The sequence below is a fragment of the Pleurodeles waltl genome, chromosome 1_2 (genome assembly GCF_031143425.1).
Source record: "Pleurodeles waltl isolate 20211129_DDA chromosome 1_2, aPleWal1.hap1.20221129, whole genome shotgun sequence".
Lineage (NCBI taxonomy): Eukaryota > Metazoa > Chordata > Amphibia > Caudata > Salamandridae > Pleurodeles > Pleurodeles waltl.
Genome location: NC_090437.1, coordinates 1,161,735,084 through 1,161,758,113, shown reverse-complemented (window position 1 = coordinate 1,161,758,113; position 23,030 = coordinate 1,161,735,084). Strand labels below are relative to the sequence as shown.

Genomic DNA, 23,030 nt, shown 5'->3' with positions numbered 1-23,030 from the left:
ATAGAAAAGCCAGCCGCCAGCTATAACCAGTCATGTGACCGAGCAACAGGCTGCAGGCACAAGATAGTGCAGTATAATGTCAAGTTTCCAAAAGAGGCATTTTCAAAATTGTGACTTAAAATGCAACTTTACCAATAAAGAGGAATTTAAATTACAATTTCTGAGACCCCAAATATGACTTTCCTACCTGCTTCCAATCAATGGTTACTCCTTTTATATGTAATAAGGTAACCCAATGTTATCCTATGGGAGAGGTAGGCCTCACACTAATGAAAATCAAATTTGTGAGTGTTTCACTATTATGAGTTTAGGGGTGACCCTGCAGAGAGGGACAGGTCCGACATATAGTTAGGTACCATTATATTATTTTCCATTTTACATGGAGAACTTATTTTGAGGCTATAGATGTTTTTCAAGTTTAAGATCATTGATTAATTAAGAAAAGTTGTAAACCAGAAGGACAGTTTATTTTTTGTAGAGTTTTAAAAACAAAATTGTGAGGCAGATGTGGCAGGAGCAATTGTGGAAAACATCAAGCAGCAGCCATGCCTAATTCTGTTAGTGTAAGTGTGAACGATTAAAAAATGAAATGCTGGGACTTGAAACTAAAAGCAAAACTTCTTAAAGTCAAATTCTGCTTTCAGGAAAACTTCTTCTAAAAAAAAACCACAAACTCACCTTTTCAGTATTGTTTTCTAGTGTTTTGTTGTATATCAGTTGTGTAATCCGTTATGTCTGCATTTTCTACTATTTTATAGTACTGATACTGATCTCTGTCTTATATCAAGCACTTACGGTTTTCCTTATTCTTCTTATTACAATGCAATATTAAATCCTCCTGACCCACACTAACAATACCAACATAGCACTTAGCCGATGGGTAGTTGACTGCACATCATACTTGCTGTAAAATAATTCCTTTTTAGCACTGGACTCTCGTATAAAACAAAACTTACACAGAATTTCAGAAAGTTACTCATATTTTTTAAATTAATACTTTTGACTTCATGTACCTAAAGGTCTAGGTACTTATGTAAAGCATTGGTGGTTAGATTTGAGTATGACAATGTACACAATGATGAGGTAGAGCACTAAAATGGAATATAAAATTATAGCTGTTATGTAGCTAACTTCACAAAGTAATTTATATCTCTTTCAAGTGCTAACAATATTTGGTGTTATGATACACCATTAAGAAAGGTGAATGTCTTTCCTCAGTACTGCACCTTTTACTTTATTGCTGTTTTCTTGAGGAATAATGATAGTAAGTCTAAATCTCTGAGGACGTTTCACTTTATTTTTCAGCAGCGAGACCGCACATATGACTCAGGCGGATGCCCATTTAGAATCTTGTCGCATTCACATTTCCAGAGATGTGATTGCTATATTGCTAAGAAACATGGCATTCAACAAAAATATCTCACAGCATGTGGAGAAAAGGTTGCAGGATTCAATCAAGGAAAAGTGTTCCAAGATGGAAGTGAGTCTGCATGAAGAATATGAGCGGAAGATGGTAGCATTAACTGCTGAGTGCAACCTCGAGACTAGGAAAGAAATGGAAATGCAGCACCACAGACAGACGGTATCAAAAGAAGAGTCGGACGAGTTCACCAGGTCCATGGGTGAAAAGGTTGGTATGGACATTCACAAATACCTGTGACCGTTAGAATGCTAGTGTTTTTTCTATGCTTACATTAATTCTAATATAGTTCTGGTAAGATAGTGCATTTTTAAATTGATTCTTTTTCTGTTTCTAAATAGTTAATATTCCTTGATTTATATGTATGTATTGATAAGATCTATGTAGTAATAAACAGAGGTTTTTATTTAACTTATAAGATCAAATAACAGTCTTTAAAAAAATAACTTGAAATCTTACTTATAACTAATGATATTCACTAGAATTGGCTACTTGACTTGTGCAGGCATACAGAAAATGTTGTTTTTCAAGACCTGGCATAATACACAAGATGTCTTTCATGAATTTTGGCCTGTTACTCAGGGCTACTAGCAGTCCAATTATTTCTGTGTTCATTTTTGCGTGGACTAGACAAAATAGTTGTAATTAAGGAGCACTTGGTTTGTTATATTACATTTTTCAGAGGACTTGTTACAGATTACAAACAAACAAGAAAGGCAGTTTATGATATTTGCCAGATGTAGTCTCAGACATTGTAGGGCGAAGGGTTCCAGACATTTAGTCTGCCCTTTTGCTTACCAGGAATCTACCCATCCACAAAGAGCTACCACCAGTCCTCATACGCTCACCTTCTACCCATGCTATTAGGTCATAGAATCCATATCTTGAGTTCCAGTGGACCTGAGTCCCATCATCACAGCAGTTTTCATTTGCACATATTTTATGTGTGGAAAACGTTTGTCTAAAAATTCTGAATATGCTTTTTAAGTGGAGCATCAAATTAATTGCTTTAGCAGGTAGCCATTTTTATTTCCAACATGGCCATCACTATTTGATCATGTGATATGCCCATTGGATATGTTTTCTGACCAGTCATTTGTCAATGTAAATTGGAGTGGTCATTAGTAAGAAATGTCCTCAGTTCTCACACTGCCTCCTGTTATCATTTCACTCAGGATAGTGGGATCACTGGAAATTCACATTTGTTATGAGACCGCTCGATCAAAATTAATTACATAAGTGACTGAGAACACCCCCTTTGTGTATATTGTGCCGTGATGGAACACAAATTGCAAGTGCTCCTGCCATCACAATGCCAGTGACTCGGAGATATCCCTACTTTACATTATGTAACAAGGCACACACATGTTGTTGTGGGCCACCTGTTCCCTGGAGTCCAAATCTGTATAAAACAATACAAGATATTGGTGAGGCAGGCATGCATATTGCACTTGCTGATTCAAAGGGTATAATGAACTTTAAACGTCCATCTTGCCTAAAACAGTAAGCAGCTAGAGGCAGTCAGCCATACCTGCAGACAGAACACTCTGTTTCATTATGCCCAGTAACCAAGAGTCAGCTAAAACCAGTACACTACAGTTGACCTGATGCATGCCCATTTATGCTGACCATTTCATTAAGCCATATGTAAGTCAGCACAATGTAGTAATTTTGCTTTTTCTCTACGTAGGTCACAGTACATTAATGACAAGTCACTCAGGAGTTCATGACTAGATAGAGCGACAAAGTAAATGCCCTTCTTTTTTTAAAGTCATGGAACTCCAAGTTGACTTGCAATATTCTTTTAAAATACAGCAGATATTCTTTATAATATGTGGTCATACCATTAGCCATTAGAGAAACTGCTTAAATATTTGGTGTTTGCTCTTTTATATGAGACCGATGTGTGAAAGGGTTTTGTCAATATTAGAAGAACAACCTCTCTAATTGCTATTACAGTCTGCTGCAGAATTCAGAGCTCTTGTTGATAAACTCCATGAGAAAGAACAACACCAGATGAAAAGACTGCTGCTGCTGAAACAAGAGGAAGACTTTGCAAAGGCTCACAGGCAGCTGGTTATTTCTCAAAGAACATTACAACATGAGATCTTTTTCAAGCAGGCACAAGATTCAGTTTCTAAGAAAGAACTGAATGTTTATGCCGCCAGAAGTCTTGTGCAGCATTATTCAGAAGTTCAGGTAATGTCATGCATGCACATCTTAAGGCTAAGCAAGCTACACATATTTTTTAAGTTGTGTTTCGATCGATGTACATTTTGGTAGATTCACCAATCTTTAAAACTCCTTTAAATCTGTAGGTTTTCTTTACTGTGTTTGGGTAACTCTTTCACATCCTCATTCATCTTACTGCATGTTTGTGTTTTATAGTATTAAGGAAAATATTGGAATAATGCACATGATAATACTGCTTAACCTTTAGTGTTTAGGGAGAGACTACTGCTAATGAACAAATAACTGTGGCTCACATTAGAGATGGATGCTACCGAAGAAATATTGAAAATTTACTTGTTGGAGCCTCACATTGAGCATCCCTCTTATTACTTTTCTCCCAACTATAACTATTCGGTCTGCACAGGGTAAAATAAAACTAATAATTTGTTTTCTGCTATTTAGAAGCGCTGTACATAATAGATGTTACTGTTACCAATTTAATATTAATCACTATGCCTCTGGGAAAGATGGAAGACTTACCCAAGCTGCTGAGACTCAAATTTGCTGCATATTTCAATGATGAATATTAATCTCACTGAGCTAGAGTTCTGACTTAATGTAAGAAAGAGTATGTTTTTGGCTATTCCCAAATATATTGTCCCACACTCAGAGCACACACAGATGCACTCACTTTCTTTCTAGAGTTGATGCCAAAAGGGCTCCCCATCATATTTCATTGCTTCTCTGTGTAGGAGAAATGTTTCTCTGTGAGGAAAGAAATAAAGGCATGGGTGTACCAGCATATCTTCCACCTGCTGACAGCATGCTGATGGGTGCATGCTGGACAGTGAGTGCATCTGGAAGTCCAAAACTGGAGTCTTATGGTGATGGTTATGGTGACGGATCCTTGGAAACCAGAGAAATATACTTTGTTGTACTATAAATGTAAAACTGTAAGGAGTATTGTTCTTTATTGTAGCCCTTCAGAGGAATGCATTGTACATATGCCTGATGAATTAGCAAAGCTTCTTCAGGAAGTGACTTTTTAGGAATTCTCTTAAAAAGCAGACAGAATAATGAGCATTAATCAATATCATCCTTATTTCATAGGCAAAATTGGTTGTGTTTTTTTCTTATTTTTAACATGATGTTACAATCCCTCAGTGGTTGTTTGATTTGTGAGTGTCTTTTTAAAAAATCCAGAGTTTATACTCTGTACATAAATGTCTTTATTTCATCAGGAATCAAATTGTAAAATATGCTGTGGAAATCCATTGGCACTCATTCATATCATTTTTTCATCTTCTGTCACAACACAAGCATAACACAAGCATAACAATTTACTAAGGCTAACTGTTCCAAAATAGATTAACAAAGAATGAATTATCATTTTTGTGGAGCGGTAAACCACATTAAAACTACATTCTTGTGCGGCAGTATGCCAAGCACTTACTGGTACTGAATAGTCAATAAGTCTTTTTATTAAATGAATACATATGAATCCTTCAAATGTTCTCATGTCGTGAGTATTTCATAAGTAATCAAAATTGTATTTATAATCATATTAAAGGAGTATCCTGTTTTATTTTCCAGGAAAAAACAGAAGACCTTATGGACTTTTTAGGAGCAAATATGAAATATCATTTGAATAAAAGGTTTGCCTGTAGAAAATATCTGATATTCAAGTTGCAGTTAAGTGAAAAACAGTCCCGGTGTCTTCTGAATACAGCTGCAATTCAGATAGCAAACCTTATTAATAAAATGCAGAGGTAAGAAAGGTATCCTTCTAAACATTAAAGCCCAAAACACTGATCATTCCAAGAAAATGTAAATGTGTTCATTTGAGTAAAATAACTGCCACAGCTTGATATAGCTGAAATGCATTGTCATTCGAAGTGCCCAGCTTTTAACAGCTAAAGATGGCATTAGATTGTTGTATGATTTGCTTTTATTGTGTTTGTTTTTCAATTAGCTTGGCAAGGCGACATTCCTTGAAGAAACAAATTGATATACACGATAAAATACTCACTGCCATACAGTATAAGGATTTTTCAAGTCACTCAGGAGTTGTTGACTAGATAGCAGAACAAAGTAAACGTCCATCTTCTTTTTTTAAGGTCATTGAACTTTGAGTTGACTTTCAATATTCTTTTAAAATACAGCAGATATTCTTTATAATATGTGGTCACACCATTATCCTTTAGAGAAACAGCTTAAATAGTTGGTTTTTTGCTCTTTCATATGAAAGTGATATTGTGGTTGATGACAATAGGAAAGGTTAAATCTGTAGCTTAGATTGTTTAAACTGTGGCTGTAATCATGCTGCATAACCGGTCTTTCACCATGGCTTCTGGCTGTGGCAGGGGGCATTATGACATCACAACTCAACTGTAATTCCTTATTTCATTTTAGCAGCTATCCCATCTCATCATTATTCAAGATGAGAAATATCACAAGGCATCTGTAATTTGGAAATTAGACAGGTTTTTATACAGTGTTTGCAAGCAGTACTATATCTCTACTGTACTTTATGTTTCATGAAGATTGCCTGAGCACTCTGCTCTCACATTCCCCCCTTTAATGTGATATAAATACGAGGAAATGAGCCAAGTCAAATGTCTTGCAACCAACCTTGATTACCATCAGTTCTCACAAAAGGCAAACACAAACCTTACCACAGAATCTTTGCACTAATCACCTACAAAGCCTTCAAAAAGCGATCCTGATGAGTACTGCAAACAAACAAAACATAGACACTCATCCTGATTCGAACAACACTGGGGTGCAATTAGTTGTGTGCGATTTATTTTCAAAGACAAGGCAAAAATAACCATTAATTTTGCAGAGTAGATACTTTTTTCAGGATATATTTGGGTATCAATAGGACTCAAATTCCAGATGTGACCAGTCTCGATTTTATCAGCCCCCTTTAATAATTTAAACCACTTTGAGAGGTTTACAGAATGTTGGAACTACCACTCTTCCTCTCTAGGCACTTTACAGCAACCATACTTCCAAAGCTCCCACAATGATTTCCAGCTACTTTTCGCATGTGAGTATTCATCTTCTGAGACTTTTGCTTACATACCACTCTTTCTTGAGTGTGTGCAAGATCTACATTATCAATTTCCTGACTTTCAAGACTCTATCTAACCCAAAATGGACAGATCATAGTACAGGCTTTCCTCTGTTTGAATAGGTCAAACAATGTGATTCCTGTTGTAGAGTAAGGTGTGTATCTAAAAGCTTTAGTGCTTAATTTATCCTATTCTTTCTAGTCCTTGATCAAACTCCTGGCCAGCTGCATATTCATTTTCAACATCCTATTAAATGTCTTGAGGGTAGTGTTAGTTTGGAGGTGGTAAAGGAAACTTTTTTTGTGGGTGATACCCCTTCCGAAAATGATTCCATCCCTTAAATAGTCATTTGAACCCCATGATCAGTAAGAAATGGCCTCCGATTGCTTTCTCTTCTAAACACTTCCTTCTAAAACTTAGCAATTGAGTTGGTAGTTGTCATTCACCACAGCTATCTCCGGCCACTCACACAAAAAGTAGGCAGCAGATAAGCCCCCTGATAACGGCCCTAAGACAGCAAACAAAACTTCCTCCCAAGGACTGGTCAGCGATTCTCTGCAAATCATGGGAGGTATTCTAGTCTTCCTGATCTAATCACTGAGACTAAATTCTACAGGGTCCCTAAATTCCTTTCAGCAGCCAAATCCATACCGGACCACCAATAGTGAATTCTCATACATTCATTGGTTTTACAGATGGTGACAAGCATGAGGAAACTTGGTCTTAAGGTGATTGGTGGAACTAGTCTTGCACCACCAAGAAGGAAACCCCCTGTGTATGGAAAGGGCATTCTTCATGATCTCAAATGACTGGAGATGTTCCAGATTCCTACTATATTCCACCCATTATGGACTGTTTCACTAACAATATATCCTCAGCCAACTCCGATAACCACTCACTAGTAGTGATGCACCCTTCAGTAATTGAACAAACCTTGATATTATCATCTGACCACCATTCATCCAAGGCATTGTCTACTTTCTGATAGCCCTTAACTAATCTAGACAGACAATGAGCAGCTATGTTTTGCTCCCCATGTGAGTATTTAACTATAATCTGACTATCTTGTAGGGCTACTGTCCATTTAGAAAGCCTAGACAAAATAGAATAAAGTCCTTTGCAGTCTTGCAAAGGTTTATGATCTGAAAACACTTTAAACTTGATACCTTACAAAAAGGGTTTAAGCTTCATGATGACCTAAAACGTAGCTAGGGATTCTTTGTAATAGTGGAATAATCACATTCCCCTTCAAGCAAATCCTAGGAAGCACATACAGTGGTACATTCAACTCTACTCTTCACCTGTTTTAACACAGCTCCCAGACATTTCTCATTGGCATCTGTTATATGAGCCGGAGGAGGTCCTGGTTCGAACATAATCAACCCAGGAGCTTTCTATAAACAATCTGTAAGACAGATAAACTCTGCCTCATAATCCTCAGTCCATATGAACTGTACCCCTTATTTTAAACAATTAGTGAATGATAACTGTTTTACTTATAACATGCAGGATAAACTAAAGTAGAACTCTGTCATTCCCAGAAAGTTCTGGAGTTTTATTTTTTGGGGTTGGACTCTGCAGATTTTGTATTGTTTAAATAAATTCAATTTTAAGTTTAATACCTTCTATAGTGATTACATAACCTAAGTAAATTATCTCCCTGTTTGTGGTCCCTAGTGAGAAACCCTTCTCACTAGGGACCGCCAACACATTCCTTGAGCTATCCAAGTGTTGTTCAAGAGGGTCGGAAAAAAACAAGATGTTTTCTTGGAAAAACTGTACGCAAACCATATTATCAAACAAACAAGTCAAAGTCCCCTGAAAAACAGATGCAGTGGAGCAAAAAGCAAAGGCATGTGATTGAATCAGAAAGTACAAAAAAGGTATGATAAATAAGACTCACATTTCAATAGAGATTTCCCAGGTTTCAAAATGAGAGAAATATTGGCCTCTCGCCAAGACACAGGCAGTGGGACTCCAACCTCAAAGATCTCTGAAAATAATTGCAAAATTGATGGGACTATAGAATCACCCCAAATCTTATAGAGCTCAAACGGAATACCATCAGGCCCTGGGACTTTACCATTCTTGCTTTCTTTTAAAACTGCCCTTATTTCCCCCTCAGTAATAGGCCTAGACAAATAATTCTGTTTACTCTGCAGCAGACAGGGAAGCATATCCCTATCCAACCACTCGCCAATTACCCCTTTCCTTACTTCCCTCTCCTTTGTGTAGAGCTCTGAAAAAAACTTATAGAAACCCTCTCCTATAGCCTCTGGAGAAATAAAACTTTATCACACTGGGGGAGGGCGAAATAGGTAGTAGAGAAGTTAGAACAATACTTCGCTATGCAGTACTCTTGGCTAGGAGGGAAAGTTGTCAGAAATGGATATCTCCCTCTTCTCCTTCCCATATAGACTGGCTTACCGCCTTGGTTGCAACATCAAAATTGGATGTGGGAGCAAGCAAATCAAATAAGAAAAAGAAAATCAAAATATGGTCACGCTTGTGGGAATGGGGGGGCACTACAGAACAATTTACTATCTAGGCGTACCAATCACTTCATGTCCTTTGATTATGAACTAGATTACTCTCGCACTATTGACACTGATCAGCGTCAAGTTTGAATGAGAGAGTTCTGGTCTCTCTGGCGTCAGTTATCTCCATATATGACAGGCGTTACTACGGCGATATGGAGTTGATTGAAGGTCAGAGGTGTATGAGCACAAAAAAAAAGAAGGTATGATAAATGCAATTTAGTATTTGGATTCCTCAGATAGTCTGAACCGATGATATTCTGAGTTAAGGTGGTAAAATACCTTGCCTCAGCAAAGACAGTGACAATTTCTGTGATATTAGGTAAATAGTACCTACAGCAACTCTGTCTTTCAATTATCTGAGATCAATGCATTGCTTGATTTCACCATTGCTCTTACAACTGGAGTCAAATATGCATATAATGTATTAATCCCAGCCTTGACAGCTTTTCCAGTCTTCACCTTACTGACCACAGGAATTGAAGGCCTGACTACAACTTTGGCGGAGGGGGTTAATCTGTCTCAAATGTGACAGATATCCCGCCCACCGTATTATGAGTTCCATAGGATAAAATGGACTCGTAATGCGGCGGGCGGGATATCTGTCTGATTTGGGACGGATTAACCCCCTCCGCCAAAGTTGTAATCAGGCCCTGAGTTCTCTTTCCAACTGATGTAATGGGAATATACATTAAGGCGACCAATCTTATCAGAAAACACCTTCAGGAATGAACCCACTGTGTCCTTTCCCAAATCGAACTAACCTGCAGTTGACCTATAGAATTGTGATTAAGATTGATGCCTAGTAATGGTGATGTGGCAAAGAGAGAATGGGATCTCAAAATAAACTAACATAAACTTACCAGTTTGTGACATTACCCCTGATTTCAATTATGTCATTTAAGTATCCTCTAATCTCAATAGGCTTACCTCCATTACTGTATGGTTTCACATCTGGATTTTTGTGAGAGATTATATTCTTAAACCTCTCTTCATGGACTTTGTCAAATGTTAATGCCAGCATGCCTCCAGAATCCACCATACTCACTTTTCCCCAATTTAGGTAACAATAGGATGAACAGAGCCTCTTTCACTCACCATTTACATCATCCTCATTTGCAAATAACCTTATTACCTGTGTCGGTAGATTTTGCACCGTGGCAGCATTTTGCCACATGCCCCTTCACCCACAGTTTTTACAGAAGGACATAATTGCTGGACACTCTTTATAATTAGCCATTTTATTAGCATTGCCACAACAATAAAAAGCTCCTGGATTTCATGTTTTGTCTAGAATGTACAGACAACTTAGTTGTAACACCAATAGCATAAAAAGTCAAAGGTTTCAGCTTTTCTTTCATTAATTCAGCTTTGCATGCAAGAGAATGCTCAAATACTTTTTTGACTAAAACAATATACAAAATGGCAAAAGCGAACAGCTACAATGTAGGTAGATCCATTAGGTTGGAGTTTAATGTATTTTTTTTTGTCAAAATCAGATGTTGACAATTCAGTTTGTAGCGAGTGCTATAATAATTACCTAATCAGTGTGCATAGAAGAGACAACAGTAAAACAGTGAGGTTTGGATGTTATAGTACAGAAAAGAATATCAGATGCAGGCTATTATTCATCACCTACCATTCATCCCTAACTTAGCCATAATCACTGTAGTAAAACTGAATTTATGGACAAGAACTTCAGAGTGGGACATAGCCAATGTGCGCAGGAGAAGATTGCAGTGCATCCCATACTTCGTAGATATTTGTAATCTTTTAAGAGGTACTTTCTGATTCTGCTAGACAGTGACACTTTCACTTATTAGCAGGTATATTTATTTATAATATATATTATGACATATAATGTATTACTTTATTTATTTGGATCCTTGGTAAAATACTCATGTCACCAAGGTCACTTTGTAAAGTTAGTTCATCACACAAACGTTTAGTAACCAATTCAGTGAGAGAAGATACAAAGAAAGTTGAAGCTGTTTGAAGTGCTCTCCCTTTAAAAGTTAAAGTGTAGGGATTGGTGATGTGATAGGTGCCCAAGTAGTCCAATCATCCTTTAAAGACTCTTTGAAGGATGCTAATGTGCTAACTGTCTCGTATGAGGGTCAAGTGAGTTCCATAGGCAGGCTCACTTGCTCTGATGATTTTCCATAATGTTTTGTTTCCTGGTGTTTTGAGAAAAAAAAAGTCAAATTAACATTGCCGGATTTGGGATTCAGCCTAGTATGTAAATGGAGATCGTGGCTTGGAAATACTTGGGACATTCTCCCTGAAAGGATTAGATCACCATTCACAGAACATCTGTTTAGCAAAATAGTTTTATGAGCTTTTTCTAACGAAGTACAGGATACATGTAAATTCACGTGACACAAGAAATGAAAGCATTGTCTAGTCATCGTATTCCTGTAAATACAAATAAAGGAAAAACAACATTGTCACAAATATGTTCCATAACCCAGGTTTTGGAATGAATCTTTGAGAAGCTAACACACATCCTGTAAGCTATAGTGTTGTGACCTGTAATAAAACCTTAAAGTAGAAAAGATCCAGCCTGGATTCACACAAAAGCTTGTCAAGAGAGTACAGTAATTCTTTCCAGTCATGAGGGAAGTATTCAAAATGCAATAAATCTTGCAAGAAGAATTGGTGGTGGACATTAGAGGAGCAGAGTCGACAATATCACTCAACATACCATAGAGACCTGATATTACACCACTTAATTTCTCCAGCTTCTCAATGTAAGCCCTCACTGGGGATAGTGAAATGCTTAAGTGTTTTTTTGTGTTCCAACAGGAGCCAGTGAGTCTCTTTAGGGCTGTGGTTATTTGTTTGTTTGTTAAAACTGAACACTATTTGAACTATTTGATTTGGTATTCTTTGGAGTTTTTGTAATTCCTCATTCATGTGCCTTTGTGGTCTATATTACAGTTGGGCCGCCAAGCTAGAACCTAGGCTCTTCTGACATGAATATTATGTTTTAGATGTAATAAAGATTGGACACTTCTCAGCATTTCTGTTGTAAGTTAAGTTTCCTTTATTGCGAGTGATGTATTTGTATGGAATATTAAACAAAGTCATAGCTCATGTATGAGAACTGTATTGGTGTATATTTTAGGTCAATTTCTTTCTTTCTACTGTAGACACCTTGTAAATGTTGTTTGAAAGTTATGCGGATGGGCAACATGGAACATTTTCTTGGATTTTTGATCGTCATCTTGAATCTAGATACGAATCAAGAATATTTTCACGATTCAATGACATGAGTGTTCCCATTAATATTTGAGTTATAGATGCCTTATGACATATGCTTCATTGACAATTGACAATAAGTTAACTATATGCCAGTATTATTGGAGTCTAAGTATACTTTGAATCCTTGTTTGCAGGTGCATGTTGCTTACATCTGTCATTTTTATTATTGTTGTTGTTCTAGTGCTGGCCATGTTACTGAACACAACTCAGGTGTTCTCTTAGATAACGCCCAGACTGAAGTTCATTCTGTGAAGCAAAATTTGGATAGTTCTTTAAAAAACGAGAAGAGAAAACTTCATCAGAAAATGATTATCAAGAGAAAGCGACTAATGTTACAAAAGGTAAGCTGGCCTACCTTTATATCTTGAATACATAAACTAAATGCAAAACAAACATAGCATACCATTTGATTCATATACTATTTTAACTAGTTTGTTTGTAGCATGATTACTTGATATCAGCTAGTCCGCATTAGGCAAGGGTTATGACTTAGGCAGAGGTTCAGAATTATATTACAGCTTTTTATAAAATCATTACGTACTTCATGGCAATCATTATACTTTGATAGCCAGTTTATTTTTTTCCAGGCTTGAAGACCAAGTAGTTTCAGCTGTCAACCAAGGCTAACCAAGATTGTAATAAATAGTTTAATCTACTGGAGTTGTTCATCCCTGATCTGTAGGTGCCAGTAGGGAGAGTTAAGTGCTTCTCATCTGTGAACACCCCTGCTTCAGCCTTATGTTCTGCCAGAAAATGCCATCACCCCCTGTTACTTCGTGGAAGACAACAACAGTTTCCCGGGCAGCGATGCTTAGCATGTTAGGAGGAGCCAGAAGGGGAAGTAGCTCAGTTCTCTAGCTTTATTGGTTGGTGGCTAAACATTTAATGAGGGCAGTTTCCTCTTTGATGATGTAGATATAAAACTGTGGAGCTGAACAGGTGGCATAACAGAGGTTGTGTGTCGGTGATTCAGAATCACTCATAATGAAAGACATCTGCAAAAGGCCAGAATGCTGCAGTGTGTGTGCTTCTAGATGTGCTTCTGAATGCCAGACCTTAATTTGCAGAAGCACAACTTCATGGTCTTTTCCTAAGACCGCCGAAGCCGCTGGCTCTGAAATACCGCCAACAATACAACTGATCTCTGAATTCTGCCCAAAATCAGATGGAATTCCAAGACCAGTCATGCTGGCGGGTCGGCAGTGCAGAGGCAGTACCGCCACGCCAAAAAGAGACCACACACAGTATTACAATCTGTAATACGGTGTGGCGGTGTCCAGATGGCGAAGTGCTACTGATGGTGGAAGCTCCAGGACCCGTCCCCTCCCGGCCGACCTCCTCGACCGACGAGGTAAGTGGATCCTCCGACAGGGAAGGGTGTGTGTGCGTACGTCTGTGTATGTCATGAATGTGGGGGGAGTGTTTGTGGGTGCTCGTCTGTGTGTGTGAGTGATTGTGTGTGGACAGGGTAGGGGGTGAGTGTGTGAGTGGATGGGGAGAGCAAGTCCATGCGTGTATGCGGTGCAGGGGGAGTGTGAATGTATGTATGTGCTGAGGGGAAGAGGTTGGGGGAGTGAGTGTTGATGGGTGTGAGTGTGTATTTCAGTGTATATGTCAATGTGGGATGAGTGTTTGTGGGTGTGTGTCTGTGTGTGTGAGTGATTGTGTGTGGATGGGGGAGTGGGGTGCGGGTGTGCTGGTGTGAGCGATTGAGTGCATGAGTGCGATTAAGCAGATGGAAGGGGTGAATGCATGTATGCGCGTGCATGTGTATGTATGTGAACGGGGAGGGGGATGAGTTTGTGTGAGTGAACGGGGAGAGTGGGGTGAGTGCCTGTATGCAGTACAGGGGGGAAGAGGGTTGAATGTATGTATATGGTGCGGGGGGAATGCGTGCATGTATGTAGTGTTTGTCAGTGTGAATGGGTGTGTATGTCGTGTTTGCGTGTGTGGTGGTGTATTTGTGTGCAGAAGTGTGTGAGTGCATGTGTGCGGGTATGTGGATGTGTGTGCGAGTGTATCATGGTGACAGGAATGCTTATTCCTGTCGCCACGGTGCAAGACCAACAGCGGTATCACACCATCCACAGTGCTGGAGGTGCTCACCTCCAGCCCGGCGGAACACAGTAATGTGGCGGGATGGGTGGAGGCTCGGCGGTTTGGCTTCGGCAAAAATCCTAATTTGGTGGTATTTGCCGCCGCCCCATTGGCGGTGATACTACCACCGCCAGGGTCGTGATGAGGGCCATAGTGTAGAGTTCAACTGAGAAGTGCAACAGAGTGGTAGCAGTTGAATATGCGATCCAGTATTAATGAGATCCCTGGGACCTTGCAGCTTTTAAAGGTGAGGCAGTCACACTAAGAGGTGGACAGGTGAGTGAGACAGCCAGGCAGCAACCAGCTTCCACAAGATCACATGTAATTTTGCGGCACTTGCGTCACAGCCTTAGAAAGGCTGTCCTGCTTGTTTATTACACAGGAGTTTTTTGAGGGAGAAGGATCTGTCAGGAACTACATTTAACATTGGGAAGAATTTTCCAAAAAACAGGAAGACTTTGTTTTTCACCTCAGTTAATGGAGGAGCATTATATCACACACATCAAAGTTCAGACAAAGAGTTTGGAAGACTTAAACTTTCATGACTTGTCTAACAAGGACAATTTTTGCTGATGGAGTCCCATGATGAATGCCTTGATAAAAGCTTTTTGAGCATCAAAAGTGAAGTGATGGATCGAATGCTTGAACTAATCAGCTTCTGGCAATTGTTCAGGCCCCATCCCAATCCCTTATTGTTTTACCCACCATGTTACCTCAGTTTGGGCCCAGTCATATGCAAATCAGTCTTGACCCTGATCCAATGGAAGCAGCCCAAATTGACCTGCCAGGCCAGGTCCTCCCTAAAGCAGAACACAAGTAACCCAGAACTGGCTGAAGAACGATTTGCATATGGCTTTGTCCAAACTGAGGTGCCCTGTTGTGCGAAATACCAATGGACTGGTATGCGGCCTGATTAATTACAAGTGGGTGAGATTAATTCACAGATTCCATTCATCACTTTTTTGTATACTTAAGGTTCACAAACACAATGGCAGTGTTGAAGGGTGGTTACCAATGCCAGAAATTACATGACAGTTCTATTGTTGAACGTAATTGGAATGAAAAGGGTAGGGAAACTTTCCAACCAGAAAATTCAAGCTCTGGTCAAAAGTATAGCAAGAGCTGGATTGATTTATCTCCTCATCTGTTTAGTTGGAATGCAGAGTGAAAGTTTCTGAAAAATAAAGTGCAGACAACTAACATCAAGTTCACGAGGATAGAATTATTATAATAAACCAGCTTTAAGTAGCAGTTAAGTCCATTCTCAAAAATGTTTTTTATAGACCATACTTTTACAGTTTACAAAGAAATGTGACTTTTACATTTGACAAAGCAAATGTAGGGGTATAGGGGAATGTCATAGTGGGTAATACTGACGGAATAAAGTCATAGGAAAGCTTTCCTTACAGGACTGGCCTGGAAGAAGAAAGTGTTATTTAGAATCAGCATGTACTAGATGTCAGAAAGGCCATGCTTTTCCTTGGAACTCAAGCAGTGGTACAAAGTACAGCCAGGCATAAGTTTACATTCACATAAAACACCTGTGTGTTCACTCTGCGGAATCTCCTTGCCCTCAGGTTTAGTGTGCCTCATCACATTTAATGTGTCTTGATTTTGACCACAAGCAAGGATTAAAGATTTTAAGCCATGCTTCAGTGAAACAATTTCTGCGGACCCAGCATGACTGATTAAAAATGATTGATCAGGATTGGTTAGAAAAAATATTTTGTCATGTCTAAGACTAATTAGTGAAATGTTCTATTCAAAATAGTTCCTTAAAACTACTTTGCACCTGTAAAGCCTGTTGCATTGGTTGTGAGGACTAAACTATGGGTACAAAGGAATTTGACCACAAAACATTGATTGTAAGAAGGGACCTGCACTGGTGACTGTTGGAGGCAAGAATTAAATTCAGACTTGCATCCATTACTTTCAAAGCTCCTGTTGTACCTCTGGATACCCAAAATGTCTCAGATGTAAAAATACTGCTTTCAGTCAATACAATTCAAAACTAACTGCAGATTTTTGAGGGACTGGCCCACTATTAGGGAACACTGTCTATAAAAGCCACAATTTCAAGAGAAAATCTGTTCTCAAAACTCCGAATACAGCTACTTTGAAGTTGCCTAATTGTATAATTCATATGTTGATCTCCATCTCAAAATGAAGTACTGGACTACCCTTTCCAACTATCCTGCTGGATTGATCTCTCTGCCTTAATTTAAAAGCTATAACAGTTAAAGATTTTCTTGCAGTTATTTAAAAGCAAAAAGAACAGATGATGGGCAGAATGCAGAAAAAATCAAACATTCACCCCCAGTCACAGATCTGAGTTTAATCCATCATTTTTTTTGCTTGCCATGCCACTCCAGTTTGGACCCAGCCATATGTATATCAGTCTTGACCCTGTTCCCCATGGGAACAGTCCAGCCCGAACTTCCAGGGCAGGTCCTCCCTGGACCAGAAGCAAGCATCCTGCTACCGGTTTGGGGTAACACCCATCTTCAGCCACGCTAGCTTGAATCTGGTGACATAGCGAGCACGGGACCCACGTCTGGGCATACCTTTCCCACTTAAGGCTACAAATGCAAAAAGAACAGATAATGGACTGAATGCAGAACAAATCAAACATTCACCCCAGTCACAGATCTGAATTTAATCCATCAATTTCTTTGCTTGCCATGCCATTTCAATTTGGACCCAGTCACATGCAAATCAGTCTTGACCCTGTTCCCCATGGGAACAGTCCAGCCCGAACTTCCAGGCCAGGTCCTCCCTGGACCAGAAGCAAGCATCCTGCTACCGGTTTGGGGTAACACCCATCTTCAGCCACGCTAGCTTGAATCTGGTGACATAGCGAGCACGGGACCCACGTCTGGGCATACCTTTCCCACTTAAGGCTACAAATGCAATAAGAACAGATAATGGACTGAATGCAGAACAAATCAAACATTCACCCCAGTCACAGATCTGAATTTAATCCATCAATTTCTTTGCTTGCCATGCCATTTCAATTTGGACCCAGTCACATGCAAATCAGTCTTGACCCTGTTCCCCATGGGAACAGTCCAGCCCGAACTTCCAGGCCAGGTCCTCCCTGGACCAGAAACAAGTATCCTGGGACTGGTTTTGGGGTATCACCCCTATTCAGCCACCCAAGCTTGAAACTTGTGGCATAGCGAGCACGGGACCCACATCTGGGCATATCCTTCCCACTTGATCCATCACAGCACACTCCTCTTAAATAATATTTGGCCGCTGAAGACAATTGTAATTGTATATATATCGAAGTGCCCACATTCGTGATAATGAGAATTTTTTTTGCGTAAGATTACACCATTTCATGGGGAGCAGTGATTTATTCCGTTTTTCTAGTGTCACTTTGTAGAAATCAGGCAATGATTGCACGCATTTAAAGCGTATTTCACACACATTTCTTTCATTCGCTGACGATTGGTTTGAAAAACATTCTTTGATTTCAGCACACTTCTTTTAAAAAATGTTTGCCTACTGAAGACAACATTAATTGTATATATCAAAGTGCCCACATACGCTATAATCAAAAACACATTGCGTAAGATGACACCATTTCAGCAAGGAGCTGGGATTTACTCAGTTTTTCTGTTGTGACTCTGTACAAATAAGCCAATGATTGCACACGTTTAACCCGTATTTATACACATTTTTATATCTCTGACCGACGATTGATTTGAAAAACAAATTCTTTGGTTTCAGCACACTCGTTTTAAAAAATGTTTGCCTGCTGAAGAAAATCGTAATTTTAAATATATCCAAGTGCCTGCATACGCAATAATGAAAAAAAAATATTTGCCATCGATCACAGCGTTTCACCGGGAGGAGCCAAGATTGGCGCCACTTTGCCATATGCTCATCTACAGTCCTTCACACTCTAGTCACTGTGGAGACGTTGTTCGCATTCATAAAACATGATAACATCTCTTCACAGTGCAGACACAGCCGTAATTAACACACGGGCAAACAGGTTTTTTTTCTTTCCAGAGCAACTGCTTGCCTGAAAGAAGTGTAAAAGTGCGCGACAGGTTCATTTGCAAATATAAAGGGAGCTCAGAAGCTTGTATTGTGTTCTCATAATAGAAGGAAACTTCCTGATTATACAAACATTTTTCCAGTAGTATTACAAAGGAGTTAGCAGCAGAGCGGTCATGTGTGTGTTTTGAAAGTGAGGTAACACAGTCCCTTGGGCGGAAGGGGTTTCAGATCTCTGTGTAACGCTACCAGATAGTGTCCACTACATTAATCAGAATTTAGCTTTTGGCTCTCTGGTTACAAACACAGACCTTTACATTAATTTAACTAATAGACGTCTTATGAAGTACCATGCTGCAACCAAATTACACGTACCCCAACTTCATCTCATAAAGGAATGATACATTTTTTAAGAAATAAAGTTGAGCGGCGTAATTGGTAGTCATCAGTAACAGGACTTTAGCTTAAGTAAAATTTCACATCCAACACCATACATTCAGACACTTTCACCATGCACTTACACACCTATAAACCTTCATTCATACACCACTCACAATGCACATACAGCACTCACACCATCACTCCTGCACTCATGTTTAGCTCCCACACCTCTTATAATAATCCCATAGACGAAACCTAATGCACTTACCAATGCTTGTTATTTTAACTGTTCAGTGTGGAGCACACACTTTGGGTTTAAGTAGCTCTACACTCGAAACTCTAGATTAATACATAAATATGTTACAGGTCAGATGGGTGATTAAATGTGATTGCAATAAACTGCTGTCCGTCTGTCTTCCCAATTTACCCTAAAGGGATGAACAGTGATATTGCCATTGCTCCGACTAATTATGACTCTATGTAGCTTGTCTGCAATGTGAATCATAATCCTCCTTAGCTCTGTGGGTACCTTGGTTGAGCAGTCAAGCCCTTGATCAAATTAGCTTATGTGAGGTTCAAGCTGCAGTACAGCACAAGTATGACATCTAAAATAATGATGAGAACGTTCAGCCAGGTTTGTTCTATATAACAGATCAACATTGTAAAACTAGCCCAAAATATATAAATGCACAATCAAATAAAACTGGAAAATGATAAAAGGAAATCCAGTTGCGCACTGGCCAAGTAGTCACTTAAGAATCACAAACTGACTTCTAACACTGTGCTGTTTGTGCAGCAAAAGGAATACAGAGGATTGCCATCCTCCCACCCAAAACATGGTAAAAAGTTCAGTGCTGTTTGCGGTGGTAAACCACTCACAAACAGGAGAACACTTGCTCTGCAATGCAGGGTCAGGGGACTCCTGGGCGTGGTTCTGGGGCAACTGTTGTATTACACAAGCCCTGTTGGGCCATTGGCTACCCATGGCTTCACCACACATGTTGGGGGCTAATGGTTGTCTAAAAGGGACAAGCTGGGAGGGTTTCCTAAAGGGTAAAACAAAGGCTAACTTTGACAGTTGTTGAGTGTCCACGTCATGCACGTTAGCCTCACAGCTCCCTTGTGCAGCAATGTACAATGTTTTGCACTGGTTGTGTACTTCTAAACAGACCAAGTTCACTACTGGGCAGGCCAGTACAGATTTATCATGGCATCTGACATTTTTCCTAGCCTGAGAAAATGGCTATAAAGCTTAACAGTTCACACAGACATAGTATGTCTTGGAGTTCAAGTGGACCTCCAGCTAATATTCCAAGCCTTAACAGGTAGGCAGCTGACGACTGCCAATCAGTGCCAGCGCATCTGAAGAGTTTAAAATACCACCCTAAACAGAATTTCCATACTTCAACTCAGAGCCTTCTCCCAGAATATATAGTACCAGGCAAGTACAATTCCTGTGCCATGCTCTGGTGCGAAGCCTTGTGTGTCCCCATCAGACAGGATGTTCTATCAGCCTCCATCTTGGACTCACCATTTTATTCTAAAATGTTGCACATGATCTTCCACAGGTACCCTAACACCAGGTGTGGAACAGAGCATAGATGAGCAGAGAGACATAATGAGTGTCATTCACATATTCCTATCACAGCTCAGTAATTTGACATTGCCCTAAAACCCCTTGAAAACAAAACTGATGAGGGCCCATTTAGTTACAAAATATAAATTTTCAAGATTGAATTGGATTCTCCATAGCCATGCACGTATAAATATTGTCAGTGTACTCTGGTTCAACAATGTATAAATTATAACATATCTTGTATTTAAAAAATAAGGGCTAATTTTATATTTGGGCTTTTTGGGCCTTATTACATACGGAATTAATATGTGTCCGAAGACCATGTATGAAAGAGTAAGCCTCTGCAAAGCTAGCAAAAGTTTATCCAGAGGATACTATGTTGGGAAGACATGGATTTGCTTCTGTGGAATCCCCTAATGACGCTATTGGTGGAGCTTCACCATATCACATAAAGTCTTCTGTCGCACCAGCCTGCAGGGTGAATTTTATTACTGGCAAATTTGACATGGGTGACTTTAGCTCACATCATTTGTTAATAATTTAAATTGATTCGAAAACTTTAATTTAGCACCAAACGTGCTGCAGAGGATTTGTGCATGGGATGTTGAATGGGATAGTTATGTGGCCTTAGTGATTAAATCGTGAAAATAATATATTGCATACCATGCAATGACATTCTGCTGATTTTTGGCCTAGATTACAAAACAAAGCATACAAGTAAAGGCAGAGTCCTACAGCCCCCAACTAAATGCACTTTTAATTTTTTTTCCAAATTACAAAACAAGTGTAATAATATGCTAGAAAATACACACCCAGGAGCAAGCTTGGAGATGTACTGTTGGATCTGACATATTAATTGTTTAAGGCTACCTATTCCCCTGTGCCAAATTGTACATAGTATATAATTGTTATGAAAGCAGGTTAATGTACAAAAGCATTTTTACTGTTTTTTTGGCTGGAAAACATTTGACTCAATGAAGACAGCCTTTCCTTTACACTCCCACCCAATTTGGGGATGATCTGTTTCCCTTTCCACCTTGGAAAGGGGGTTGCTCCAACTCTCAGATGGACTGAAGAGTTAGATTTCAGTTTATGAGCACCTACAAACATATACATTAGAGTGCATTTGCAAATTACAAGGCAAACCACGGGCTTGTTCTGCCCGCTCCCCCTCCCCCCCCCTTTGAATGTGATTTACTATTCCAGATATATCAGCACTCATGGTGGGAAAATCTGCAGTATCAAAACCATTACCACCTGTAGGGTGTTTTGTGAGTTCTGGCTGGTGCTAATTATACCAGTTTTGAGCCATAATTGTAGGTGCATGGCAGAAACCAGCTTGATACATTGGGCCCATTGTTAACAAATTTACCATCTGTGTTTATAGTCCTGGAAGTCCTCTTGGATGAAAAGTACACAAAGATCCAATATCATGTTGATAGCACCCAGCACTACCTTGGGGATTATGGCATAAAATTATGCAAAGCTGCCTAACATAAGCTAGGACATATGGGAAATACCTGAAACTCAACCATTTGAAGCATGTGCTCATCACCAGCCACAGCCTATAGAAACAAGTGCAGGACTGGCTGTCAAATATGAACCTCAGTGGTTTCACCCCACACTCTGTCTACTGTGCCACCCTTCACTTCAGAAGGCACACAGATAAAAATACACAAGCCACCATTCACCAGCTTAGAAAGCCTGAAGGGAATTTAAAAGGCATCTGTCTATTTCCTGACTGTATCTCATCTCGTGGAGGCAACACCCCTCTCACTGGTGTCCCAGAATCTCACCTGACTCCAATTAGGCACATGCTTCACACCACTGCCAAAACTGAACAATTTGCTCTAGAAGACTGAAAGAATCTCACCCATCTTCAAAGAACTTCACTGGCTATATCTATCCACATTTCCTTCAAAGTGTAACTCCTAGATAATGAACCCTATTTGACAATCAAATTAATTTCCCCTACCAACATACTGTTAGAAATAGGGTTTCTGGTTGGCTAGGATATGCACCTAAGCCAGGCAGAACCCACCCACTCTAGTCAGGGCAAGGGAGTTACACGTCCAAGATAACCCCTACTCACCCCCTTGGTAGCTTGGCACGAGCAGTCAGGCCTATCCCAGAGGCAATGTGTAAAGTATTTGCACAACACACACAACACACATGACACACTATCTCCACCACAAAGGAAACACAACACCAAGTTATATGAAAATATACTGTATTGTACACTACGCAGTTATTAGACCAAACACATCATGTCACTTATATCCTGCTACCTTAGCAGTTGTCAGAACATTACACATTAGCTACTCTGCAGAACCAGCAGTAGTCACATATAACACACAGGTTACCTATTATTCTACAATATACACAGTAGTCAGGGATCACATTACTACACAAATGCACTTATCATAGAAATATTATAAATGCCCATATCAGGAACATTATAAAAGATGGCAAATCAGAAAAACATATTAGCATGCTAT

At 39.4% G+C, this 23,030-nt stretch overlaps 1 protein-coding gene across 5 annotated transcripts in view; it reads left to right on the top strand.

Moving 5' to 3' along the window:
- EVC2 (EvC ciliary complex subunit 2) overlaps positions 1-23,030 on the top strand; it is a 306,369-nt gene that overhangs the window by 120,276 nt on the left and 163,063 nt on the right. For 4 of the 5 annotated variants that reach the window (XM_069202996.1, XM_069202987.1, XM_069202971.1 and 1 more), the window contains 4 exons: positions 1,306-1,630; positions 3,380-3,619; positions 5,186-5,361; positions 12,652-12,811. In XM_069202996.1, coding sequence (XP_069059097.1) covers positions 1,306-1,630; positions 3,380-3,619; positions 5,186-5,361; positions 12,652-12,811 — 901 coding nt within the window. The remainder of the gene's footprint in view (positions 1-1,305; positions 1,631-3,379; positions 3,620-5,185; positions 5,362-12,651; positions 12,812-23,030) is intronic. The other variant, XM_069202979.1, reaches the window with a different exon arrangement.